We start from the raw sequence: 25,800 nt of genomic DNA on the forward strand, positions 1-25,800 counted from the left end.
AGGTGATGATTTAAAATGCATGGCTACATAGTGCAATAACAATGGGGATATGTACAACTCCTAAAATATATCTTACCTCCTACTGGTCAAAGCATTCTGTGTGTTCCCAGTCTTCTAATCTTAAAGGGGAAAACATTTACAAAAGAATTAATATGACATATGTTTACATGAACATATCAATTCCCTGCCCTTTTGTTCTTCAAGGGTGTGAGTGCAGGATACCCCATCCATTTTTCCAAGGGCGCAACCCCGGCCCCTTCCGCAAGTACAGAATAATGCATTTTCAATTCACTTTCAATCCAAGAAAAGGTACTTGGGACTGTATATAGAGCTAAATTTGCTTATACATTGCATTTGATATGTCTTATCCGCATTTTGAGGTAAAGCATATTATTACAATAATGCTGTCCTGAAAAAAAGTTATAACAACATAACTTGAGGAAGTCTTTGAAGATCTGGCAAGAATAGACCAAGATCAAGAATCAAGAATGTACTGCCTCAGGACTACTAGAATTATGAACAGTGTTTAGGAACCAAAATTGCAGGAACATAAATAATTCTACAACAGCCTGCCTATATTATTTAATGTTGAATGATTTCATACAGGAAATGAAAGCACTGAGAAATTATGCTGAACTTGTCCGTTAAAATAAAGTTTTGCATAATTTTTATAGCATACTGCCATTAAAATGCATTGGATCCACAATACACAGTTTCTAAAAGTACCTTTAGGTGCAGACTTAGTTTTACTGGAAGCCTTGATAGCAGCCTCAGCGGGTAGACCAACATATACACCCCCATAATTCCTTAAGGAAAATCATAAACATGAAACGTGGAGTAAGGGCTTGCCTCCTGATGATCAGTCAGTCAGATTACATATGTACATATGTCTGGGTAATGCCTTCGGACGGCATGGTCTCGAGGGATTGACTACGACAAAGATAATGAGGGCCACCAGTTTAGATAGCTTGATAAAAGCATTATACAAATTCACAGAGGATGGTTCTAAATGTAAAATTGTTTGTTTGTGGAATTTACCACTTTCCACAGAAGTTTAATATAATTTTTGAAGAACAATTTTAAAAACCAGAGAAAAACACACATCAAAATCTAAACAAACATCATGAAGCAAAATAACAGAGAAAGAACCATATGAGTTTCTCAAGGGTGGGAATTCCATGGCTTCAGGGAAAACACTAAAAAGGCCATGCCATGGGTAGTTGCCAGTCTGGTGTCCTTAGAAGCTTAGAAGTAAGATGATGCAGGTCCTCTTCAGCTGATCTTGGATTGTAAAGATCATATTGGATTAAGCTTGACATCCCAACTGGCCTATCTTTATTTTCAAATCTTTAAGAGATGCCTGCCTCAAGTTTCTGGCCTTGCTGGAGATCCCCTACCTCAAGTCTCTCCACCCCACCCAGCATTGATACTGGTCAATGGGAGGACTAACTGGCAGTAGAGATCTAGGTCAGCTTTGCCAGAAACACAGTAATGTCCCTTCCACTATACACCAAAAGTGGTATTATGTCTCCAGTGACATGGGGACACTCTCGTATTTGGGCAAGAACTCTGGTAGAAATTATTTCTACCATGGAGAATTTGCAGAAATATCAGAGCATCCCTGCATCAGCAGCAACATGATGATATCACTTACAGTGTGCACCAGAAGTATCATCGCTGGCAATTCCAACCTAGCTCTCTGTTTGCTGCCCATTAAATTCCCTATCCCCCTGCCAATTACCATGGGGACCTAGCAACCCTATGCCTGACAACCACATTCTGAAAGATTACCCCTCCCCCAACAAACATCATGTATTTATTAGGCTGATCAAACTGATCAGTTTAGTTTGGCTAAATAATAAACACCATGAAGGGCAAGGATCAAGAGAACTAGTACTAGCAGCATGAGCTGGTCCAGATATCTTCTCTGCATCTTCAGGAAATTTGCAGTAGTGGGGGGAAAACCCCCCAACTCCAATTATAGTGCAGCATTTCTGGAAATTCCTAGAGCTATCATTCTGTAGAGTTCCCAGTGCTTCTTAAAGCTACCTTTTATTCCACAGGAAGTGATGTGATGCCTCTGCCAGCATCGTGGCCCCCACACAAAGCCCTCCTGCCAGACTCACAACCCTACACTTCTGCATTGACCTAAGTGGTATCAACAAGGAATGTAAAACAGAGAATTCTTGCCATGTGGATTCAGCTGTACCTTTAAACCTGGGAGGCTTCACCTTAGTTAACTATTCAAGGCACAGCTATTGATATAGGATCAATCAATTCCTGTTTTTTCCCCCTATGAAAGGCTGATCCATTTTTTGATGAATAACTTCAGTCCAGCCCACTATAGCGTACCTCCTTTTGTCGTCTTCTGATACTGATTCTTCGGCTCTGCAACGACAAAAAAGCTTGCAAGCAACAAGTTTTGACAAATCTTCTTATTGCTTATTACATTTATATTCTACCTGTTTTCATTATTGATCTCTCAGCCTGCCAATTAGGAAGCGACTCCCAAGCCAGATTCTCTGTGCCTCTGCCTTCAGAGATGAAGTATGTGGCAACTAGAGATGGTATTTTTAGTGGTAGCACCTTAGCTGTGGAATGATCTTGCTTTTGAAGCTTGCCTAGCACCTGCCATAACATCTTTCAGGGGCCAGGTCAAAATGCTTCTTTTTATCTGAGCTTTTAACTGTTTCATGTTTTTAGCTCTTTTAACGTTTGTCTCTTGTCAGAGGTCTGTTTTATTTACATATTTATGTTGTTTTTATGATCCTGGGTTGTTTTATAAATGCTTCGTTTTATGCTGGCACTTTATGATTATTTCATGGTGCTTTAATCTGTCAGCCATCTCAAACAGGCCTCTGGATAGGGAGGCCATAAAAATGCCCTAAATAAACGTAGCATATTCTTAGCTCATATGAGGCCTCCATTCCACCCACTGGCCCTAGATCTACTTAACTTCAGCACAGGCCTAAATTCCAACCAAATCCTAAACACTCATGTAATATGTATTGTCGAAGGCTTTCACGGCCGGAATCACTGGGGTGCTGTGTGGTTTCCGGGCTGTATGGCCGTGTTCTAGCAGCATTCTCTCCTGACGTTTCGCCTGCATCTGTGACTGGCATCTTCAGAGGATCAGATCCTCTGAAGATGCCAGCCACAGATGCAGGCGAAACGTCAGGAGAGAATGCTGCTAGAACACGGCCATACAGCCCGGAAACCACACAGCACCCCACTCATGTAATAGCTATTTCCTAATATAATTCATGACCCGTTTTCCTGCTTCACAGAATCTGAGGAAAGCAGAGAGAGGAAGAAGTATTGCCTTAAAATGATAGCCATTGATTTCAGAGCAGGTACAAAGTAGTGGTTTCAAGTGGCACGATAAAAAAAATGACAATTTAGTACTGACAGTGTCATTAGACCTGCATTTTTTTAAAAAACCGTTGTTAGTTCTTACTATTCTTTTTGATTATGTCTGTTTTATCCTACTTTGTTGTAAATTGTTTAATGGGCCCTCTTTTATTTTTTGGCTTGCAGTAAAGTTTCTAAATGTGAGAAGGGTCATGGATAGACTAAGGCTAACAGGCATTCTCCCCCATCTGCAGCACTGGTTTGCCCCACCTAAGAACTTTTTAAAATTGACAGTATACCTTGCATTTAAAGGAGAGCACATTTCTAGGATAAGGAAAAAAGAAAATTTTGGTTTTAAAAAAGAGGAATTTGGTGTCCTTAAACATGATAGCACTTCAAACTTCATCCCAGTTACTTGCTCAGCTCTGCCCACCCAATATTTCTCCTGGCACTTTCACCTTTTTTACACTTAAATTAAGTTGAAAAAATATTTAACTACTAAAACTGTTATTGGATTGTCATTATAAGCATGCATGCAGTTTAAAACCACTGGACAAAAAGAGTTCTCATTCCATTAACAATTCATAGAGAATAAATTACCCGTGGGCATATGTGCTTTGCCAGTGATTTTTAGTTCTATTTGTTTCTTAAAAGTCCCACTTGGAAGTGTGCCATTCCCACCAAGACAGAGGGCTTGTTGCAGCTATGACTGTAAGCTGTGTGGGTCAAAACAGATGAGATACTGATCAGATCCTCCCAGTGTTTTTTAAAGCTACATTTGCAACATGCATGGCTACAGGAGGAAGCCACATTCCCCATGCTGCTATTGACTTTGGTTTACCAAAAAGATAGGGGCCGATTAAAAAAAACCCAAATCATTCAAACAAATAAGTGAATAAATACATAATTTGGACAGTAGATGGTGCTAAATTCTAGAGCATTATAGAACAGGTGCCAGATGAACAAATGTTTCAGCTTTGGGACCACATTGAATCTAGATATATTTTTGAGAGTTCTATGGTCGATTCCACACTGGAAAAATGAATGTAGATACTAACCGGTTTGAGAAAAACCGGGACCTTTTGAGCACAGTTTCAGTGTCCCCACTGCAGCTTCTGCCCCACAAACGATCCTTGTTCCCAGAAATGCAGCAGCAACGAAGGATTCCCAATGAGGTGGAATGAACACGCGATCCGCTCAGGGGCTATCCTGATTGGCTGCTGCGTTGTGTTGGGGCAGGATTTTTTAATTTTTAACCTTGCGGATCCACGTCTGTGCGAGCATGCGCAGAAAAACTGTACACGGAGATGAAGAAATGGGCAGTTAAAGCAAAGCCCTGTTTCCGCACACCTCCATGTAGTCGGATCCACATGGATACGATGTGTAGCACTGCTTTGTATTGCCTTCTACTTAGTCAATCAGTCAAAACCGGCCCCATGTTGCTTCGTATCCACATGGATCTCCCGTCCACAAAATTAAAAAAGGCTATGCGCGCATCGCGCACAGTCCACTGCATTCTCATTGGATGGGAGGCTCCACATCACTACCAGCGGCAGGAAAAACGAATCCGGATTCACCCCCCAAACTTCCCCACCGCTCCAGATTGCCCATGCATTTTTTGAAAAGGTCTACTTTCTTCCAGGTTCTAAAATAACACGTGCTGAGGGGAGCGCCAGAAATGGGATGAAAGCGTGTTCGGCGCTGGTGCAGTGGGGAGTTCTGCTGGAAACCTGGATATTTTGTGTGACGAGCACGCATCTAATCCTCAGTGGGGAATTGATCTATGTTAAACGGTGGCCCTTCCTGTTTCCAGCAGCAAACCAATGTGGAATCCTCTAAAGCAGATGGGCACTCTACCACTCTCAGTCCGCAAGCTTGAATACAAACTCATAAGCGATGCTGCAGTATCATCAATCAATGTTCCTTAACTGCTACTTAACTATTAAAAAATACCCCCATGGGCTACAACTACTCACCTCTGCTCTGGAACCTCTAGGTAATATAAGTGTCTTACAACCAGGCTTAAATCTCTTCTAGTGAAAACAGTGGGACTTAACTTCACATAGTCTACGCCAGTGGTGGCGAACCTCTCAGTGCCCTCTCTGTGGGCACTCGTGCACAGAGTTCGTCAAGTGGGGGGAGCGGAAAATCGCCCCCTCACACACATCTAGGCTGGCCTTGCTTCTGAGTAAACCTCCTAGGGTCATGATTCACCTGTTCGAAGCATTGCACGGTTGCTTCACCAAGCTTACTCCCAAGTAACATGTGTCTCGGAGCAAACCATTTTTTCTAAACTAAAACCTCAGTATTCAGGTTAAATTGCCATGTTGGGTTTTGGGTTGCAGTTTGGGCACTCAGTCTCGAAAAGGTTCGCCATCACTGGTCTACGCTGTCTCAGTCAAATACAAGATATATATGCTTGCTTCACCTTAGATGCTTATATGTACCAGATTAAGTCAGTCTTGTTTTTAAAAGTGCTCCTGATTGATTGATTGATTGATTGATTGATTGATTGATTGATTGATTGATTGATTGATTGATTGATTGATTGATTGATTGAGATCTTCCTCCTCACCTCCTTCCGTTATTGCCTGGACTTATGGCAATCTGGCTGTTGGAGTTTTAATTAATTTTTTTTTAAGGATTTTAAGAACATATGAACAAAGGAACAAGCATGCTGGATCAGACCAGAGTCCATCTAGTCCAGGGGTAGGGAACCTGCGGCTCTGCAGATGTTCAGGAACTACAATTCCCATCAGCCCCTACCAGCATGTCCAATTGGCCATGCTGACAGAGGCTGATGGGAATTGTAGTTCCTGAACATCTGGAGAGCCGCAGGTTCCCTACCCCTGATCTAGTCCAACACTCTGCTACACGCAGTGGCCCACCAGGTGCCTTTGGGAGCTCACATGCAGGATGTGAAAGCAATGGCCTGCTGCTGCTGCTGCTGCTGCTGCTCCCGAGCACCTGGTCTGCTAAGGCATTTGCAATCTCAAATCAAGGAGGATCAAGATTGGTAGCCATAGATCGACTTCTCCATAAATCTGTCCAAGTCACTTTTAAAGCTATCCAGGTTAGTGGCCATCACCACCTCCTGTGACAACATATTCCAAACACCAATCACGTGTTGCATGAAAAATGTTTCCTTTTATTAGGCCTAATTCTTTTCCCCAGCATTTTCAATGTATGCCCCCTGGTTTTAGTATTGTGAGAAAGAGAGAAAAAATGTCTCTGTCAACATTTTTTACCCCATGCATAAATGTATAGACTTCAATCATATCCCCCCCCAGATGTCTCCTCTCCAAACTAAAGAGTCCCAAACGCTGCAGCCTCCCCTCATAAGGAAGGTGCTCCAATTCCTCAATCATCCTTGTTGCCCTTCTCTGCACTTTTTCTATCTCTTCGATATTCTTTTTGAGATGTGATAACCAGAACTGAACACAGTACTCCAAGTGCAGTCGCACCACTGCTTTATATAAGGGCATGACAATCCTTGCAGTTTTATTATTAATTCCTTTCCTAATTATCTCCAGCATAGAGTTTGCCTTTTTCACAGCTGCCATGCATTGAGTTGACATTCCCATGGAACTATCAACTAAGACGCCCAAATCCCTTTCCTGGTCTGTGACTGATAGCACTTACCCCTGTAGCATTATGAAGTTTGGATTCTTTGCCTTTATGTGCATCACTTTACATTTTGCTACATTGAACTGCATTTGCCATTTCTTAGCCCACTCACCTAATTTATAAAGGTCCGCTTGGAGCTCCTTACAATCCTTTGCGGTTCTCACCACCCTACATAATTTGGTATCATCTGCAAACTTGGCCACCATGCTACCCATCCTTGCTTCCAGGTCATTTTACTATATTGCCTTTCTTGCTTGTCTTGTGTTGAGAGAAATGGTGAAGAGAGATTTCATAAAATAAAAACACAAGTTAGTCTTGGGAGTAAGCATATGCCTTCTATTCCTTGCAAAATAGCTATATTACGAGTCTGATCCAAGATGGACTCTTCAGTTCCTTAGAAACCACAGTGTTAGATAGATAAGCAAGACTCCTGTGGTTAAAGATTATGTAAACACACCTCATGTGGTGTAACCACAGAATACATGCTGTGATTACAAATCAGGTGCAAGGATGTTCCTACATGTCCTCAGTACAATCTCTGAATCATGCTGATTTTTTTTCTATAATGGGATGAGCTGATGTTTTTCATTTCCCAAACTTAGCAAGTAGAAATGCATGAAATTATTTGCAGATGGGCAGTGGGTGGGACATTTTGTGGTGAGACAGGTCTTAACTGGCAGGCTAAGCAACATGCGAGGAAGCGGTCCTTCAAGTACTCTGGGTTAAAAGCATTTAAGGCTTTAAAAGGTAAGAACCAGCATTTTGAGCTGAATGTATCCCAAAACAAAGAAGCAGTCAGCACAGATCTTTCAGCACTAGAGTGACATGATCCCTGTATCTCACTTCTGACAATAGTGTGACTGCTGCATTTTGGATGAGCTGAAGTTTCTAGATCGTTTTCAAAGGCAGCCCTACATAAAGCGCATTACAGTAATCTAACCTCGGTGAAACAAGAGCATGGACTATTTAAAAGGCATGGCTGTAGTTGGTGTATCAGCCAAAGCTGATAAAAGGCACTATGTGCATAGAGCTGACTAAACCTCCAACTATAGGCCAACATCAGGCAGTTCCCCTGAGCTGTGGTGCTGTTCCTACAGGGGGAGTGCTACCCCCTCCAGGACAGGCTGACAGCCGAGTCCTTGAGCAGCTCTGTCGTTGATCAGCACCACCTCAGCACCACCTGAGGTGGTGTTCTATTACCCTTTCCAGGTCCTGTTCAGGAATTCCACAGACCCACCTAACACAGAGAAATAGAGTTGGGTATCCTCTGCATATTAATGGCACCTTACTCCAAATCCCCTGAAGATCTCTATGACCACTTCCTCACATGGAGAATAATGCACATTCAATCCACTTTCACAATTGTTTAAAAGTGGATTTTGCTATTCCGCACAGTAAAATCCAGCTTCAAAGTGCACTGAAAGTGGATTGAAAGTGCATTATTCTGCATGTGCGGAAGGGGCCATTGTTAAACAGCAAGGAGGACAAAATTGAACCCAGCAGGTCCCCGTAACATAAATACCATGGGGCTAAACAGCAGTCTACCAGGACTACCTTTTGGAACTAATGTTGGAATAAAGTCTTGGAATAATAATGTGCTACAAGACTTCTGTTCATTTTGGCTATCGCAGACTATCACGGCACCCTTTCTGTAAAAATGGATCGGCTTATTCTAGCATTGTCATACTGATATTCTTCTTCTATTTCAGTTGTCCTCTCAGACTTGTTCTTTTATTTTATGAACAGTGCCCAGGTTGCTCTGGCTTGGTGGCAGAGCATCTGCTTTGCATACCGAAAGGACTAAAAAGTCCCAGGTTCAATTATCCTCATCTCCATTGAACATTTCAGATAGAAGGTAATGTGACATACCTCTTCATGAAACCCAAGAGAGTGGCTGCCAGTCAGACGAGACAATTAACAGCCTTGATAGACCAATGGTTTGACTCAGTACAAGGAAGCTTTATGTGTGTTCATGTGCCTAGTTAGTGCAGAGATACTCCTGAAATAATTAGTAATTATAGTTAATTATCATCTATTGCTGGACAACTGGGATGTGTTTCTCTTTAGCTGCTGCCCAGCAGGCTGATGCAGCAAGAGCTATATTCGTTTTTCATTCTTCAGAGGACCATTTTACCCTTATACCCCTGTGAGGCTGGTTGGCTGGCAGAAAATCACTGTCCCAGAGAACTCCATGGTTGAGCAAGGACTTGAATCTGAGTCTTTTCAATCACACCCTAACCGCTGCTACACATTTCTTTCTTTGTCAAGGTTTTTCTCCAATCTCCTTGTTTCTTCAGGTGGAATACCTATTATCCCTATACAGAAGTTGCTGTTATGCAGGAGTAGATTGGTATGTGAAATGGGTGCACTGCATTGGAAGGGGAGAACAACCTGAAGACAAGCAGTGGAGGCTTTTTCACCTTCTCCATAGATCCTCTTACCCAGTTCTGTCACCTGCCCACTCCCCACGTACTGTCATTTCATACTGGGGTTTCTTGCTTCAAGAGGAGGAAGGTGGGAGAAATCCCACATGTCTCATACTAATTCATCAGTTCATATATACATGTACATACTTACCCATCTTTGGCAGTCCCAGCAGGCCCTAGAATGAAAAGAAATGGGTGAACATCTCTCTCTGTGTATGTGTGTGTGTGTAGCAGAACAAGCAACACCAATATACCATTTTGCTCTCCTCCATCTTAGACCTTGGCAGTGTGATAATGAACAAGGATTGCCTATCCCCACCCCCCACCCCACAACAGGTCCAACTTTCCTCACTACTTCATTTCCAAGCCATGATTAGCTTACCTGTTGGATTTGTGCCTGTCATGCAGCAGTTAAAGGTCACAGATTTGGGCGGGGGGGGGGGGGATGACAGCCCCTGTTGAGCTACATGACAATTCTATACTTTCTCATTCTGGTGGAGGTCTCTGAATCTGCGGCTTTGGCAAGACTCAAACCACTTAGAATTATATTCTGGAATTTGAACAGCTGCTGCTATCTGTTGCACAACAGCTATCTCCTGACCCCATACCATAATTTTTTCACTGTTTTGAGTCAACAATACTGTAAGTATACTTGCTCATGCAGGAGACCAGCAACACATAAACATGAGCATGCTGGAAACATCAGTGTGTGTTGGGGGGGGGGGGCACCTTTCCTACCGTTCCTTTCTGTGCCAATGAATTTGTTTTCCTTTAACCTTGCAAAGATGCCATTTCAAATTAAGTTGTTTTTTCACCCCATTGTGAACTTGGTCCTGAACTTTTAATTACGGTACCATTTTTACTGCCAAATATTTAGAAAATAACTATCATGAATAAGTCCTTCATAGGAAAGACATATAAGTCAGTGGGAATCCTTCAATTTTGCTAAGCAAAAGGCCAAAAAAACTCATATTATTACTCTGTCATGTTGGCACCTATCTTTTCATGACCCACTCAGCCACTAAATGCAAGGAAGAGAAGAAACAATTAAGGCTGACCTGTTTTGTTCACCCATGTTCCTGCCCTCCTCCCCCAAAAACCCATTTTTATTGAATCAGCCAAAGGTTACTCAGCTATTACATACTGCTTTGCTTGGGAGGTAAAATCACCCTTTAATCGTTTATTCAGTCATACCTGAAGTTTGGTATGAAGCCAAACAGTTTTCATTCTGATATTAAAAAAACCTTCCATCCATGGGTCACTTGATGATATGCAATGGCTCTATATTCACATTTAAATGAATGGGCCTGGCTTACAGTTTCATGCTGATAGGTTTGTGGTAGTAGTGGTGGAAAATGCTGTCAAGTCGCTGGTAGGGTAGGCTGTCAAGTCGCTGGTAGGGTTTTCCAGGCAAGAGACTTTCAGAGGTGGTTTGCCATTGCCTGGCTCTGCTAGAACCCTGGACTTTCTTGGTAGCTCCCCATCCCAATGGTAAGCAGGGCTGGCCCTGCTTGGCTTCAGAGATCTGATGGGATTGGGCTAGCCTTCCAGGTCAGGGCAACAGTTTGTAGCTATCCAAAAGAAACAGGAAGCATTTCCATACAATTCCCCTCTAACAAGGAAGAGAATCAGAACTTTGCAAATGTGCACAAGAGACTTCTCTTTTGCTGATGCTTAACACATGGAATCCATTTTTAATTGAAATAAATCCAACTGCTAAGCAGTGGCGCTTTAGAAAGGTTATGTCATTGAGGAATGGAGATGGCAGAGCAAATAAAATCCAAGCAGTGGGCATGGGAAATCTCCAGATGGCCAGTTTTCATTAATCAGAACTTGGTTTTTAATCTGCAACCAACATTGTCATCCTAAACAAGGTTATACCTTTTTAAGTCCATTGAAGCCAGTGGGCTTCAAAGGGTATAATTCTATTTAGGATGGCCATCTGAGCCTTAGTTGCTTTAATCACAACAATCAAGCAAACTGATTCTTGTGGCAATTCTGCTGCAACAGACTAATAGGACTACCCCAGTAGAACATTTAACATTCATTTAGTATGCTTGTTTGTTGCATTTGACATGTTATGGAGTTTGTGTCCATAATTTACAAGTATGCAAGTACACAAGAAATAATTTCATACTATTTTCAGTACACAAATTGCATCTCAGTACTTATTTCTGTGCATACTTGTACTTCTTTATTTATGCTTCTTTATTTAAAATAATTCTGGACTAGACTAACCCAAATTTTATGACCTCAATACATCAAGTATACCATTGTGCATTTAATTTATTTAAAATAGTCATTCCCTGCCTTTTTATTCTGGGGACTGAATAAATAGCAATATTAAAAATACATTTTAAAATAGCAAGAAAAATATACAACACACCTGCACAGGGACAGCCAATTATCAGTATGTACTGTCCCAAATTCTCTCTAAAACAGAAGATTGTTAATCTCACAATTGGGAGTCAAAAGACCACCATTCAGATGCTACCATTGAAAAGGTTCCATCTTGCATTGTAACACACTATACTTCAAATGAAGTTGATATAGAGCAGGACTTCAAGAGACTATCTTAGGGAAAATATAGGTTCAGGGCCTTTTCAGTTGTAATGCCTTAAGCTGAATTCATGGCAAGGTATAAAGAACTATCAAATGCAATGAGCCACCCCCTTCTGGCCAAGGCTTCTCAGATCTCAGAAGTTGGGGTCCTCGTGTTTACAAACTGATGTCCACAACCCCTTAAGATTTTTCTGAGAACATGGAGAGCCAGACTGCCAATTAGATTAGACAATACTAAGCTAGGTATGAGTCAGCTTCGTGTATGTACCTCACATGAGTAAACTTTATGTTTGTATAAAGACAGGAACTGCATGACTAGTCCTCTCCCTGTGGGGAGAATAGAATTGCTTGTCCATCGCCATGTGAAAAGCAGCATAAGACATTTGAGTCATCACTCTGTAGTATTATTCACCAATTAGTGGACAGCTCCCATGCCAAGTACAGCTTCTTGAGAAGCATTTTTTGGTTCCTCAAAGTTCGCATTCAAATTTGCCAAATGCCCCCAAACAACCACTTAATGCAAAGAAGGGCTGGAGAACAACAAATTAAAAGGAGAAGGCAAGAAGAGGAGTCTGCCTGGAGATGCGCCCGACACAGACATCAGAGAGAGAAACATGCAGATAAGGTCTTTCAGTGTAAATAGCTTGTTTTTAGGAGATGTGGTATAAAATGGTCAGTTACAGTTCTGAAGTCAAAGCTCTGCTCACGACCTAAGTTTGATCCCAATGGAAGCAGGTTTTAGATAGCTGGATCAAGGTTGCCTCAGCCTTCCATCCTTTCAAGGTTGGAAAAATGAATACCCAGCTTGCTGGGGGTAAAGTGTAGATGACTGGGGAAGGCAATGGCAAACACCCCATTAAAAAATCTGCCTAGTAAATATTGTGATGTAAGTCAACCCCTGGGTCAGTAATGACTTGGTGCATTACCTTTTACTTGAATCAAAATTATTCACGGCAGAGGAAAACAATGAATGGTTTCCTCAAACTCCTGCCACCAGTTCATACCCTGATTTGGGCCACAGGTTATACGACTTTGCAGGAAACAACCAACCTAGGGAACAACTATTAGACAATAATCTTGATAGTGTGTTCTTGAGTACAAAAAGCATGTGTTGTATTAACCAAATTATCTTTGAAGGAAAAATAAGAGCTTAAAACTTTAAAAGGCTGTTTTTCCACATTCCTAATTAACCCTACTAGTAGACTTCCCAGAAATGTCTTAACCATCAATTCCACCTTCTATTTATCTATCAACATATTTATCAACATAGGTGCTATAATTTAGTAGTAGTATTTATCTATCTATTTATCTACCTGGCCAACATAGGTGCCATAATTTAGTAGGAGGAAGAGACCTTGAAAAGCTACAGGTAGTCATAGTTTACAGTGCTGAACGGACCATTTGTCTGTAAGGGTGTTGGTGTTTCTGGAAATCCCTAAGAATCTCTTTTTAGCAAACTATCTCAAGTTAAATTGACTACAGGCCATTTGCTGACAGAAAGTTCCAAAGTTTTGTAAGGCTCTTCTGGCATGCTTCCCCACCAGTTGTTGTTTTGATGACAGCCAATTTCTCACCCAAAGCCATCATAAGCCAACGCTTAGAGCAACTGGAGAAGTTTTACAGCCTATGTTGCCTATGTGCAAAGAGCATCCACAGAACTTGGCTCCATTACGAGCAGGAGAGACAATACCTCTCTGTGTGAGATCTACACATTCAAATAACCATGACCCTGCATGGGAGGCCATGGCTGCATTCTAGTCCAAAATAAAACAACTCTTATATATCATTCTTTGTGTAGATGTGGAAAAATAAACAGGGGAAATAAAAGGCAGTATTCAGACAAATCTACTACATAGAAATTGCTTTGAATACCATGTTTTCTCCAGAATCGACTTGTTTACTGCAATAATAAGCTGACATTTGAAAGCCCTGCTGACAGTTGCCAATGCATTCTGAACAGAAAACATTGCTTAAAATCTCCCAGAGCTATGGTGCATATTTATCTAAGTTAAAGAAATACTTAAGAAGGGCTCCAGAGAAAAATGGTAAAAGGTACAATAGGTAACAGTGTGATTCTAAGCATTGGTATGCCCGCCTAAGCCCACTGAAGTCAATAGGCTTTAAAGGGAGTAACTCTGCTTAGTATTGCACTGAATAAGGTGTGTGTGTGTGTGTGCATACATATTATATACACATACATATTATATAACACACACATATATAACACACACATTATTATTTTACTAGGGCTATATGTAGTACTAAGACTATTATACTTTGGTCACTGGAAAAGCCAATGATACCAGGAAAAGTCAAAGGCAGTAGGAAAAATGGAATGATTCTATAAAGTAAGCCATAGCCCTTGGTTCGCAAGACCTGAGCAAGGTTGTTAATTATAGGATTTTTGGAGGACACTAATTCATAGGGTCACCAGGAATCAGAAGTGACTTGACAGCACTTCACACACGCACGCACGCACGCACGCACGCACGCACGCAATATTAATTTGGCAGAACTCTAAACCAATTATAAATCAGGTCACTTGTGGGGGGGGGGGAGTTGTTTCTACATATGGGATCCCCCTGGTATAGGCAAAATGCATCCTTCTTTTTAGGGGTGGAAGGACTTCTTTTTCTTTTAGTTAGTTTACAATCCGTGCAAAACTAAATACATGCCAGGAGACACATAATATTAAAAGCAGCTGAGAATCAATTAAAGAGAGAAAAGATGAATGAAACTAGATATTTCTTTAAAATATTTTTTCCAATAAAAATGGCCAAAGTGGTTAATAGCCATAAAATTATGATGCAATAAAGATAATAAAGCAACTTGAATCACAAGGAAAGATGGGGGTTTATAATTTTAGTTCATACACTAATAAGTACTGATGCTTCCCACTTTTCCAATGGAAAAAATGGGAAATTTTTGAAAGAATGGGGAATGCCCATGTTTTTAAATAAAAACAGAAATAAACTCTTTCTCCAAAACAAAAAAAGTTAATTGTACATGTTGAAGTTATGAAATTGTTGTAACTCCCTTAAACTTAATCATGGATATTTTGAATTCCTTATAAATAAATTAATGATGTGAGAATCCAGGATATCTGAATTTAAAAAATCATACCAACCATGTTTTCAACAGACTGGATCAAAATACACCCTGGCCCTCATGGGATGGGTTTTCCACCCTGGCAGTGTTCCCCCTGTAAACCTTTGGGTTCAATCCATTTTGCATTCTGACGGGGGGGAAAAGACTTCAATGACAATGTATTGTCGAAGGCTTTCACAGCTGGAATCACTTGGGTGCTGTGTGGTTTCCGGGCTGTATGGCCGTGTTCTAGCAGCATTCTCTCCTGACGTTTCACCTACATCCTCTGAAGATGCCAGCCACAGATGCAAGCGAAATGTCAGGAGAGAATGCTGCTAGAACACGGCCATACAGCCCGGAAACCACACAGCACCCAACTTCAATGACACATTGGTCCATTCCGCACAGCACAAGAAAAGATATCTGGGGGACATCTTAGAAAGAGATGACTGCGACAGCAAAGGCATCAGAGGGGAAAAAAGGCTGTTTCCTGCCTGACCACCTCTGGTCAGTTTCACCCTCAGCTTGCACCCAACATTTGTGTACAGCTGATTCTCCCTGCAGCCATTTGCTGGACATTTGCTCTGCAGTCTCCAATCCTGGGTGCCTTTTGAGCCCCAAAAGTACATACTCAGTTGGTCTTGCCAATTCCAGTAATATATAGTTTTCTTGTTTTTTTAAAAAAAAATCAGTGAGCTGTCTTTGCAGCTATGCAGACACAAATACAAGAATCTTAGCCACTTGGAAGACCCGTCTACCTCTCATTGAGAAGTACTGGGTTGACCTGCCCTCTGCAGACCAGCTTTCTTTGGGGGGGGGGGGGGTTTGCAGTAGGAAAAAACTTAAAAAAATAGAAAAAACTTTTAAGTCAGAGGGCAGATCAACCCAATGCTTCCCAGTGGGAGGCGGATGGGTCTTCCAAACTGCGTAGAATTCTCGTATTTGTGTCTGCATTGGTATGGAGATAGCTCATAAAAATTTTTTTAAGGAAAACTATATATTGCCAGAATTGGCAGGACCAACTGTGTACATTTTGGGCTGAAAAGGCACCCAGGATTGGAATCTGTAAAGCAAACGTCCTGGAGCAACCTTTACCAAATGGCGGCAGGGAGAATCCCTTCAACTTCACATAAAATGTCATGAGCAAATGGAGGGTGAAACTGACCAGACAGCAAAACAGTTGGGCAGGAATAATAAGATGCCTCCTGAGCCCTGCATTCCGCACAGCCAGGCAGGAGATGTCTTGGAGGCAGCTTTGGGGGGGAAAGGTGCACTTTGAAGCATTCTCTAAAAATGACACCTTAAGCTAAAATAAGGTATCCTGAGGTTGTCTTAGGAAGAAAGTTGCTTTCCCCGAACATCTTTTTAAGGATCCCCAGATGTCTTATTTAAGCTGTGCAGAAGTGACCAGTATTTTACAAACCAAATTAGTGGGAATAGAAGGGACATGGACTTTAATAACAGATGCCTTGATCCCTGAAGGCCAATAACCTTTTGCAATATAATTGTTAGCAGAATGCCTATGAGAGCTATTATTACACTGGCTAAGCAGATGCTTTAAAGTACAGCTGCTCATCCCTCAGCACAATTCCTAATGACCTTGCCAAAATGGTCTGCCTTGACTTTGCATACTTAACAGCACTTGATCTGCAGGAATCAGCAAATGAAGGAGTTTTCTTTTCTCCAGTGCATGGGCATGTAAGCATAATTTATCAAAGTCTGCTGTTGAAAGCATAAGAGCAAGGACCAGTAAAGTTACTGTGAGAAGTCTGCTTGAAGAAAGAATTCTTGTGGAAGCCCAAATGTGTCCTTTTCAGAAACTCATCACTGATATCAGACAGAACCTATTTCAGAAAATATTTTTGCATGTTATTTCACACTGATGGTTTAGGGAACAAATCTACAGAGAAGTAAGGTTCATGTTATTCAGTTGGGCTTACTCCCAGGAAAATGTCCTTAGGACTGCAGTTTTACTGTACAATCCTGAGGAGAGTTACTCCAGTCTAAGTCCATTCATTTCAATTAGACTGCAGTAATTTTGCATAGGATTGCATGGTTGGTCATAACCCTTCCAACTACAGCTTAGTCATTAACTTGTCTTTTAAAATGAAGTGGACTGGCATGTCAGGAAATGCAGCATTGCTGATAAATAACGCTGGAAATAGAATGGAAAGACCACCTTTTCCCTTCTAAGCCATTCAGGGAAAAATGGAAAAGATATACCTCATCTGATGCCTAGCAATGCGGCAGCTCACCCATCCTCTCTGTCTCAACGCTTCATGCCACAAAAGAAAAAATGGAGAAGCAAGGTGATTTCAAACTCTCTAGTACAATTTTGCATTCTGGGTCGCATTCATTCCTATCACAATGCGGCGCATGATCAATACGTCTCTTTATATGGGCAGGTCTTCTGGTTTACAAACGATAACTGAAAAATTGCAGGAGTCTGCCATAGAGGTCAACCACCACATACCTCTTCTATTAAGCTGTCATAATGCAGATTCTTAACCTTCAAAACGTATTACATTAGGGGTTATTAATCTCTGCTTCTTTCCTTACAGGACACTTTGTTAACATTGGCACATCAAGGTCATGCAAACTGCCCCCTGTGGTATTACAATGGCCATGCTCTGTAATAAAGCTGGTGCCATCCAGCAACAAGAGTACCATTAATATGGAGCACAAAGTCTTTAAAAAAGGAAAGAAAAAGATATTGCAGTGAAATGTGGAATCTCCCTACTTTTTTACAGCTTGGAAGTGTTTGAGTAAAACAGTGAGCATTCACTTTACGGTGAAAAGCTGGATAAAATTGCTCTGTAGTTTTGAATCAGCACTCAGATCAACATTTATGATTCTCTGCTTTAAAGATTCTGAATTTGTTTTTAACTTTTCAAAGGAAATTGCATCATGCAGCTAAAATGAAGCTAATTTTCACCAGAGTGGGTTTATTTGCTCTGTTACATAACATAAGCCAATGGCAATTTGTTTTAGAGTAATAAACAAATCAGTGTGACAAAACTGACTGTCAAATTGTGTATGACCTGGATGACAATTCCCAATATCAGTTGACTATAACTGTGGACTAACGAGGGCAAATTATATAACATATTACAAATGCAAGTCTACAACCTCTTTATGAACAATTTTCTAAAGATAAATGGGTTTTCGAGAATCAAATTCATGTAATAGCCAGATGGGATGTTATCAAGTATTTAGCTTACCCAAGTCAGTAAAACCTTCTGGCCTTGCTTTATGTTTGCAAAGAAGTGTTTCTATCTAATTTAGTCACTATCCTAATGGGATCAGAGTCCATATGGTAATTGTCTTCTTTCCAAATGAGCATCATAAAGGCAAGGTGAGTGAATATCACTCTGAATCTCTTTCTTCGGTTGACTGAGTAATAGATGCACAGGAGTCTTCTCACACAGGTCGGGGAAGGCTTTCCTGTCCTGTACAGGTTCAAATGACTCAGGACCAACATATTTTGCTATTGCTGGTAGAACTCAGATGTTGGGGAGCTAAAATCTAGATACATCTCTGGAGTTGCCTGGCTGATCTAGCTGTAGCTCTGTGGTTATACAGGCTTGCAATAAGAATAGAGATGAATTGTGGAATCCTTTAATCCACTCTCCGTTTCTACCCTCTGCTCCTGTACTTATGAAGTCAATATCATGCAGCCTCAGCAAAGATTGAAATGTGAAATAATAATGGCAATTAGAGTGGTAGGTTGCATTCAGATGACTTACTTAACTGGTGGTGGAAAGTACTGACTGTCAAATTGCAGCTGCTTTATGGAAACTTCCTAGGGTTTTCAAGGCAAGAGACATTCAGAGATGGTTTTCCATTGCCTGCCTCTGCATAGTGACCCTGGACATCCTGGGTGGTCTTCCATCCAAGTATTAACCAGAACAACCCTGGTTAACCAGGGCCAGCACTTCTAAGATCTGATGAGATCAGGCTAGCCTGGGACATATTGCCCCATTAGGTCCCTCTGTTCATCGGAGGGTAACCTACTGGGGGTCCCTGGCCCGAGACAGGTCTGGCTGGCTGCCACAAGGGCCAGGGCTTTTTCGGCCCTGGCCCCCACCTGGTGCAATGAGCTCCCTAGCAGGATCAGGGCTCTGCAGGACATAACTGAATTCCGCAGGGCCTGCAAGACTGAGCTCTTCCGCCGGGCTTTTACTTGTTGCCATCCGGCCTGAGTAGGTCACCGTCAGCCTCCCATGGGTGTCCTTTGCATGTTTTAGCGCCATCTGTTCTTAATATGTCATGGTTTATTCTAAACTGGGCACTACTGTTTTTAACTGCTTTTAAATTGATTATGTGGTTTTATTGTTTAAATATTGTTGTTTGCTGCCCTGAGCCCTTCGGGGGAGGGCGGGGTATAAATACAAATATAAATAAATATTTTAAAATATAAAATAAATGATAGGAATTTGCACCGCAATGCTGAAAAAAGTTCTGTCCTTCTAAGCACGCTGATTTAGAACGGTGTGGCTTTTCAAGCCAGCATGAAAACCAGCATGGTGCAGTTGTCACAGGATCTGAGAGATACAGGTTCAACTCCCCACCCTGCAGAGGAATGTCAATACACATGAAAGGGCTTGCCCCAAATGCCTCCTCCCTACCTGATGGGGACCATTTGATCTTGATGCATATGGCTATGTCCATCTGAGTGTATGTGTATACTTTCTCACACGCCCCTTCTCCTGGCTTACTAACTGTCTGTAGCCCAGTCAAGCGTAGTCTGTAGCCCAGTCAGGAGTTGTACAAAACGAGCAATCAGGCACGTAGATGAGATTTTCTACCCTAGTCTGAAACCTTCAGAAAGGAAACAACCTTTATTCACTAAAACAGACTCTGGAGCAGAAGCCATTGGAAAAGTATATCAAAACACTACCGAGTGTGAGGCTACAAACTTACATAAAACTTATGAAGCTAACTTAAGTTGCACAGTCACTGATTTTACTTTGGCATTCTCTTCCTTGGATGGCCACAAGCCTCACAGAAACGTAGGAGCTGGTCAAGACAGACTTCACTCCATTTGCTCCCTGAATCTTTGCTTGCACACTGATGACTGGAAGGTCAGACCTTTTAACCTCTCTTGTCTCAGCTGGGCAGGTTCCACATTAACTTATAATTAAATTTCGAATAGGGCCCACGTGTACCATTCTGCACCCCCTTTCTCCAGTCAAATTACAGTGCATGTCCCAAGCTTTAAATGACCTCATTCACTATATGCAAATAGCCATCTACCTAGTTCTTTCCCTGCAGGCAGGTCATCCACCTCCTACCTATTTGTTTCCAGAAAGGAAACTTATCTGTGCTGCTTTTCTAGAGAAATAATATTTTCACTAAGATCAGGATCCCTGCGTATTAATCAAGGAATGTTAAATTTCTCTGTTACAGCAACACTGGACTCTTCTGTCTGTCAGCCTATCCTACCTCATAAGATTGTTGTAAGCATAAGATAGAGGAGGGAAGACCACTATAAGCTGTTTTGTGTCCCTACTGAGGAAAAAAGTGGGGTATAGATATCTAAATATAATAAATAATCTTTGTAGCTGGATTCACGGCTAACTCCTCCCAGAAATCACTTTGTGGGAGACTACACTGATTCAAACCTAGTCTTTATGTGGTGGATATTAGACCATATTTTTGCTAGATACATAGAAAAAAACTTAATTTATTTCCACTCATTTGAATCATGAGGATTACAGGGATAAACTCAAGTATCAACCAATACAAAGTTCTCATACAAAACAAGCACTTTACTGTAAAATCAATTATTCCTGCTAGACGTTATCTGCATTTTAAGTGGCTGTGGAAAATGGCCTTTTGTACTGGAGGACAAGAAGGAATTATTCAAGGGTCACTCATGAAGTATAAAAATAGTTTTTGAAAAGATAAGTGACAAGTCAGCTGCATGAACTGCATGTTTCCAATCAGCCGCTGCTCTTCCTAGTCTTGTTCATATTCCTAGTAAATACAGAACTATTCATTACAGCATTTAACAGCCAACTATCCATCACTTTACAGAATATACAGATTTTTAAGAAATAGTCATCCAAACAGACAAAGAGTTCCGGAGAACTCAAAATCTTGCTCTGTTTGGTGATACCTTGGCTCTAACCAAAGGTATTGCATGGAATTGGGGAATTTTTCAGATGTTTGTTTGCAGACCTTGTGTGCTCAGCTTCCTGAAGTGGAATATGGAGAGATAAAAGAACTTAACACATTTTGTGGGTTTACTCCAGGCAAAAGCGGGAGGCTTCACCCTGCCTGTGTCCTCTGCAACGTTTCAATGAATTGAGTTTTGCCTGCGTGAAATGAAGTTTTCATTCAGTCCCAGAAACATGCTTTCTGCCACAAAAGCAAAGCATCTTCTCGCTCTTCGAAGATTATGCCTAAAAGCAGCTTCTGTCTTGTTCATGGCCCCTTCACAGTCCTTGCCTCCATTACTTCTCTGTCTGCCATCCCTCCTTAATGGTCCCCACCGCTCTCCCTGCCCAGCCATTCCGTGCAAGCTTTTGCTAGTCTCCAAGTCTTCTTTCTCCAGCCTTCCTCTTCCCCAGTAGTTTGTTATCCCTTACCTCTGCTGCCGCCGTTGGAGGCTGTGGAGTTCCCACAGCCCATCTTCCAGCAGAGATTGTCAGCCGAGGTTCTATGCAATAGAGAGCAAAGCTTCCCTCCTCCCTCTAAAAGCCTCGGGAAAGGATGCAGCAGCCTTTGAGAGGCAGCTGGAGGAGGTGGAGGGAGGGGAGAGAAAGCACGTAGGGGGAACCCCCTCCCGCCCCACCCGTTGCCTTGACAACCGCGGAAGCCAATCAACGCCTCCTGCATCTTAAACCACAACCACCCATTGGATGGTGATGAAGAGCGCGCCGACTTTAAATAGGGAAAAGGAGAGTAGTGCATTCAGAATGTCATGGTTGGGTGTCTTGCATGCCAGGTGCATGATACCAGGGCTCCAGGAACTATTATCTGTCTTTGTGGTAGGGAGCGGTACAGTTCAGGTGAAAGAGGCATCGAAGCTTACTATAAAAACAGTTACAGCTGCAAGAAAAAAGAAACTGAAAAGCAAGTTATTTTGAAAGTTAGCATTTGGAATACTGCTTATGTTTTTGGAAACTCAGATTTGTCATTTAGGTTTTTATCCCATTTGTCTCTATACAGCTCAGGATTTTGTCCAAGGTTCTTCTTATGTCCTGCATTATTATCTTCACAACAACCGTATGAGGTAGGTTAAACTCATAGGTTAAGCTCAAAGGAATTGCTTGGCCCGAGTGAATTTCAGAATGAGCAGGGAGTTAAACCTGGATAACCCAGCCCACCATTTCTACACCACACTGCCTTGGTTGATTTGTTTGTTTGTATATTAAATATACTTCAGTGGCAGCGAAAGAAAAAAAAATAGTCTTCTGGCATCTTAAAGACTAACTTATTGTGCCATAAGATTTTATGGACTGCATGAGATTCCTGAAGCATATCTTCAACCTGCTTGCAAACACACAATGAAGACCAAATTAAATACATGATGTATGGTCTATCATATTTCTATGTAAAACTCAAGCTACAACAGAAGCAGTAAAAGGTGATAATAAAATCTTTCTAGACTTGCTAAACTAACGTAACACTTGTAGTACCCAGTATCAACATTGAGCCCAAATTGGATAGTATTAAGCTTGCCCACTAAAAACAAAAAAAAAGCCAGATATTGGTGTGTGGACTTAAATCTGTTTCACACATAATGTTATTGCTACATGGATATAAAAACTGGAAAAAATATGTTCATGTGAGGAAACCATGCAAATGTCTCCCTTAATAGATTCTGAACGTTAGTTTAAAAACTGTGAATGTTTGTGCAATGTACTGTGGAAGTAGCATTTTAATTATATTTTGAAGTGTTTATTAATCCATCCTGTTGACAGAGCAATTCGTTGCAGATTTACTCACGTTTAAGTCCATTTGTTGCCTCTGAACAAATTATGCAGTAAGTGTCGCTCATATTGTTGCTTTACAATTCAAAATGCTGGTTTGGACCACATCAAACTAAATTGGAGCAGTCCTTGAACACCACCTAACAATAGAAAAAAAAACCTTAGCAGCAATCTGATAATGAATGCTGGATACGCTCAGAGGTTGAGGATCTGCTTTGCACTCTGAAAGTCTAAGGTTCAGTACGCTGTACTGCCATTTAAAAAGATCAGATAGTAGGACACGTAGAAGTCTATTGAAGAGCCATTTTTATTCAGATTAGATAATAATGATTTTTATAAGCCAATGGTCTGACTCAGTATAAGGAATCTTCATGTATTCAGCAAGAAAAAAAAATATTATGTACACACTGGCATTTCCCCAGAGGATATACTGTTCCTGTTGCCTTTGGAGCTAATCTATCTATTCCAGTGGTTCTCAACCTTCCTAATGCTGTGACCCTTTAATACAGTTCCTCATATTGTGGTGGCCCCCAACCTAACATTTATCCATTTTACAGATAGAGAACACTGATGCAGAGAGTCTTAGGTGACCCCTGTGAAAGGGTAATTCGACCCCCAAAGGGGTCATGACCCACAGGTTGAGAACCACTGGTCTATTATATATATATAATATTGTGCCTGTCTAAAAACCCTGTATTTCAACCAGAATATGATGATACAGTATATATCCTACCCTTAGCACATGTCTTCTTCAGACATGTGTTGAGGGAGTGGAGGTTACCTACAAGATGTTGGATATATTTATGAGTACAGCCAGAGTTGCCTAAAGGGCTAGCATCAGCGTACCCTGAGGTGGGGCAACTGCTGGGATCCTGGATGTCTGGAAGAACCCAACGTCAATGAACCCCACACCTGCATACAGGGCAGAGGTTGTGTTCGCATCTGCAACCACAGCATCCAGTACTGTCGGGGAAAGATCAGTGGGAGAGCTCAAGAACAGATGGAACAATATATCAGCAGACAAGGATGGTGTGGGCTGGAAGAAAGGCATGAGCAGTATGCCAAAGAGGAGAGGGGGACTCTGGGCACTCTCTTCCAAGCCTGTCCCCCCAAACTCAGAACTTGCCCTGATTGATTAGCATAACATACTACAAATATGGATTTCTATGAACATCCTTCGTGTGGACTGATATGTATGAATGGACAAAAAGTTATTTGGGCAAACTGTATGCCCAAAGTGCATTTCTCAGAGGCGTTCCTCCCATTGGGCAAAGTGGGCAGTTACCCAGGGCGCCCCCTTGTGGGGAGAGCAAAAACTGCAGGTTCGATTGTGGGATTTTTTGTATTTTCAGTGTTTTTCAGTTTTTGGCCTGCAGAGGGCACAGATTTTAGGCTAGCAGCCTAAATTTCAGGGACTTTTCAGGAGACTGTCCTGATGATATCACCCAGGTTTGGTGAGGTTTGGTTTAGGGAGTCCAAAGTTACGGACTCCCAAAGGGAGTGCCCCATCCCCCATTGTTTTCAATGGGAGGTAATAGGAGATGGGGCTACACCTTTGAGTGTCCATAACTTTGGACCCCCTGAACCAAACTTCACCAAACCTGGGTGGTATCATCAGTAGGGTCTCACAAAGATACTCTGAAATTTTGGTGCTGCTATCTTAATAATTGCACCCCTGACAGCAGGCACCCCCTAAATTTGCCCAGATTTTCCTTTTAAATCCACCTCCTTCCTGTCAATGCTTGTTTGCTTTCTTTCTTTTATTCTCTCAATGCCTAATGAAGGTTATTATCATTATTATTATTAAATCCACCCCCTTCAGCATGGATTTAATGGGAGAATCTGAGGTCTCCAGTTTTAACATTGAAAGGGATGCTGTTTCAGGGTGAGGGATAATCCACCCCAAAACAGCATCACTTTCAATGTTGCTTAAACTGGGGACCCCAGATTCTCCCTTTAAGGTGGATTTAAAAGGAGAATCTGGGCTCCCTAGTTTAAACACCACTGAAAATGATGCTGTTTGGGGGTGGATTCCAGCATCACTTGTTTAAACTAGGGAGCCCAGATTCTCCTTTTAAATCTACATTAAAGGGAGAATCTGGGGTCCCCAGTTTAAATAACATTGAAAGTGATGCTGTTTCCCCCAATTTGGGTGACTGGATACAACACCATAAAATGTTTTCATAGCAGTAATAAAACATTTTGAAAGCATTTTGAAAATGTTTTCAAAAAATATTTCTGCTGTGTGGCATGGCCCATTTCTGTGTTCAGATTTGTGAGTTGGGGCATGTTCTATAATGTGATGGTGACTTTGAAACGACCTGGTGGAAAAAATCATTGTTTGGTCATGGTGGGAGAGGGTGGCTGCCCATGGGGGTGGGGGGGGCATCAAACTCAGGTTTTGCCCAGGGCTCCAGTTTGCCTAGGTACGCCACTGTTTCTACTACTGTATATTTAGCACTTCAGCAAAACCTCTACTATGTCTTATTCTCAGGGGATGTCTTATTTTCGGAGAAACAGGGTATAATTTTACAATGACCAACAATGTAATCCTAAACTGGGTTAAATCCTTGTCAGTACATTAAGGTCAATGGGTTTAAATGGATGCATCTCTGCTTAGGATTCCACATTAATTATTAATTATTATCTTTGTTAAAATGAAAAAATCAATAACATTAATAAAGTAAAATGATTGAATTTTTTGTTAAACGAGACCATCATTGCCAGACTGCTTATCAGACTTCTCCTTTCCCCCCTTCTGCAATAATGAGTGTAATTGTCAGAATTATATGGTGCAGAAATATTGC

The 25,800-nt window shown here is 41.5% G+C and overlaps 1 protein-coding gene across 2 annotated transcripts; it reads right to left on the reverse strand.

Moving 5' to 3' along the window:
• Positions 1-128: 128 nt before the first annotated feature.
• LG06H12orf75 (linkage group 06 C12orf75 homolog) lies at positions 129-21,785 on the reverse strand. 2 transcript variants are annotated; one of them, XM_048499220.1, is made up of 4 exons: positions 21,647-21,785; positions 9,556-9,580; positions 2,353-2,388; positions 129-806 (listed from the first exon to the last, which is right to left on the reverse strand). In XM_048499220.1, the coding sequence occupies exons 1-4, from the start codon at positions 21,687-21,689 to the stop codon at positions 599-601; spliced, it is 312 nt and encodes a 103-aa protein (XP_048355177.1). In that variant the 5' UTR covers positions 21,690-21,785; the 3' UTR covers positions 129-598. The 2 variants fall into 2 exon arrangements, with proteins under 2 accessions (XP_048355177.1, XP_048355178.1); XM_048499221.1 differs by lacking the exon at positions 2,353-2,388.
• Positions 21,786-25,800: the final 4,015 nt, after the last annotated feature.

Source organism: Sphaerodactylus townsendi, linkage group LG06 (assembly GCF_021028975.2).
Source record: "Sphaerodactylus townsendi isolate TG3544 linkage group LG06, MPM_Stown_v2.3, whole genome shotgun sequence".
NCBI lineage: Eukaryota > Metazoa > Chordata > Lepidosauria > Squamata > Sphaerodactylidae > Sphaerodactylus > Sphaerodactylus townsendi.

Excerpts from the sequence above, each read along its gene's own strand:
- LG06H12orf75 (XM_048499220.1), bottom strand. The coding sequence starts at position 21,689 with ATGGGCTGTGGGAACTCCACAGCCTCCAACGGCGGCAGCAGAG. Across the intron at positions 9,581-21,646 it reads CTCCAACGGCGGCAGCAGAG|GGCCTGCTGGGACTGCCAAA; the intron begins GTAAGGGATAAC and ends TTTTCATTCTAG. Across the intron at positions 807-2,352 it reads TCAGAAGACGACAAAAGGAG|GAATTATGGGGGTGTATATG; the intron begins GTACGCTATAGT and ends ATTTTCCTTAAG.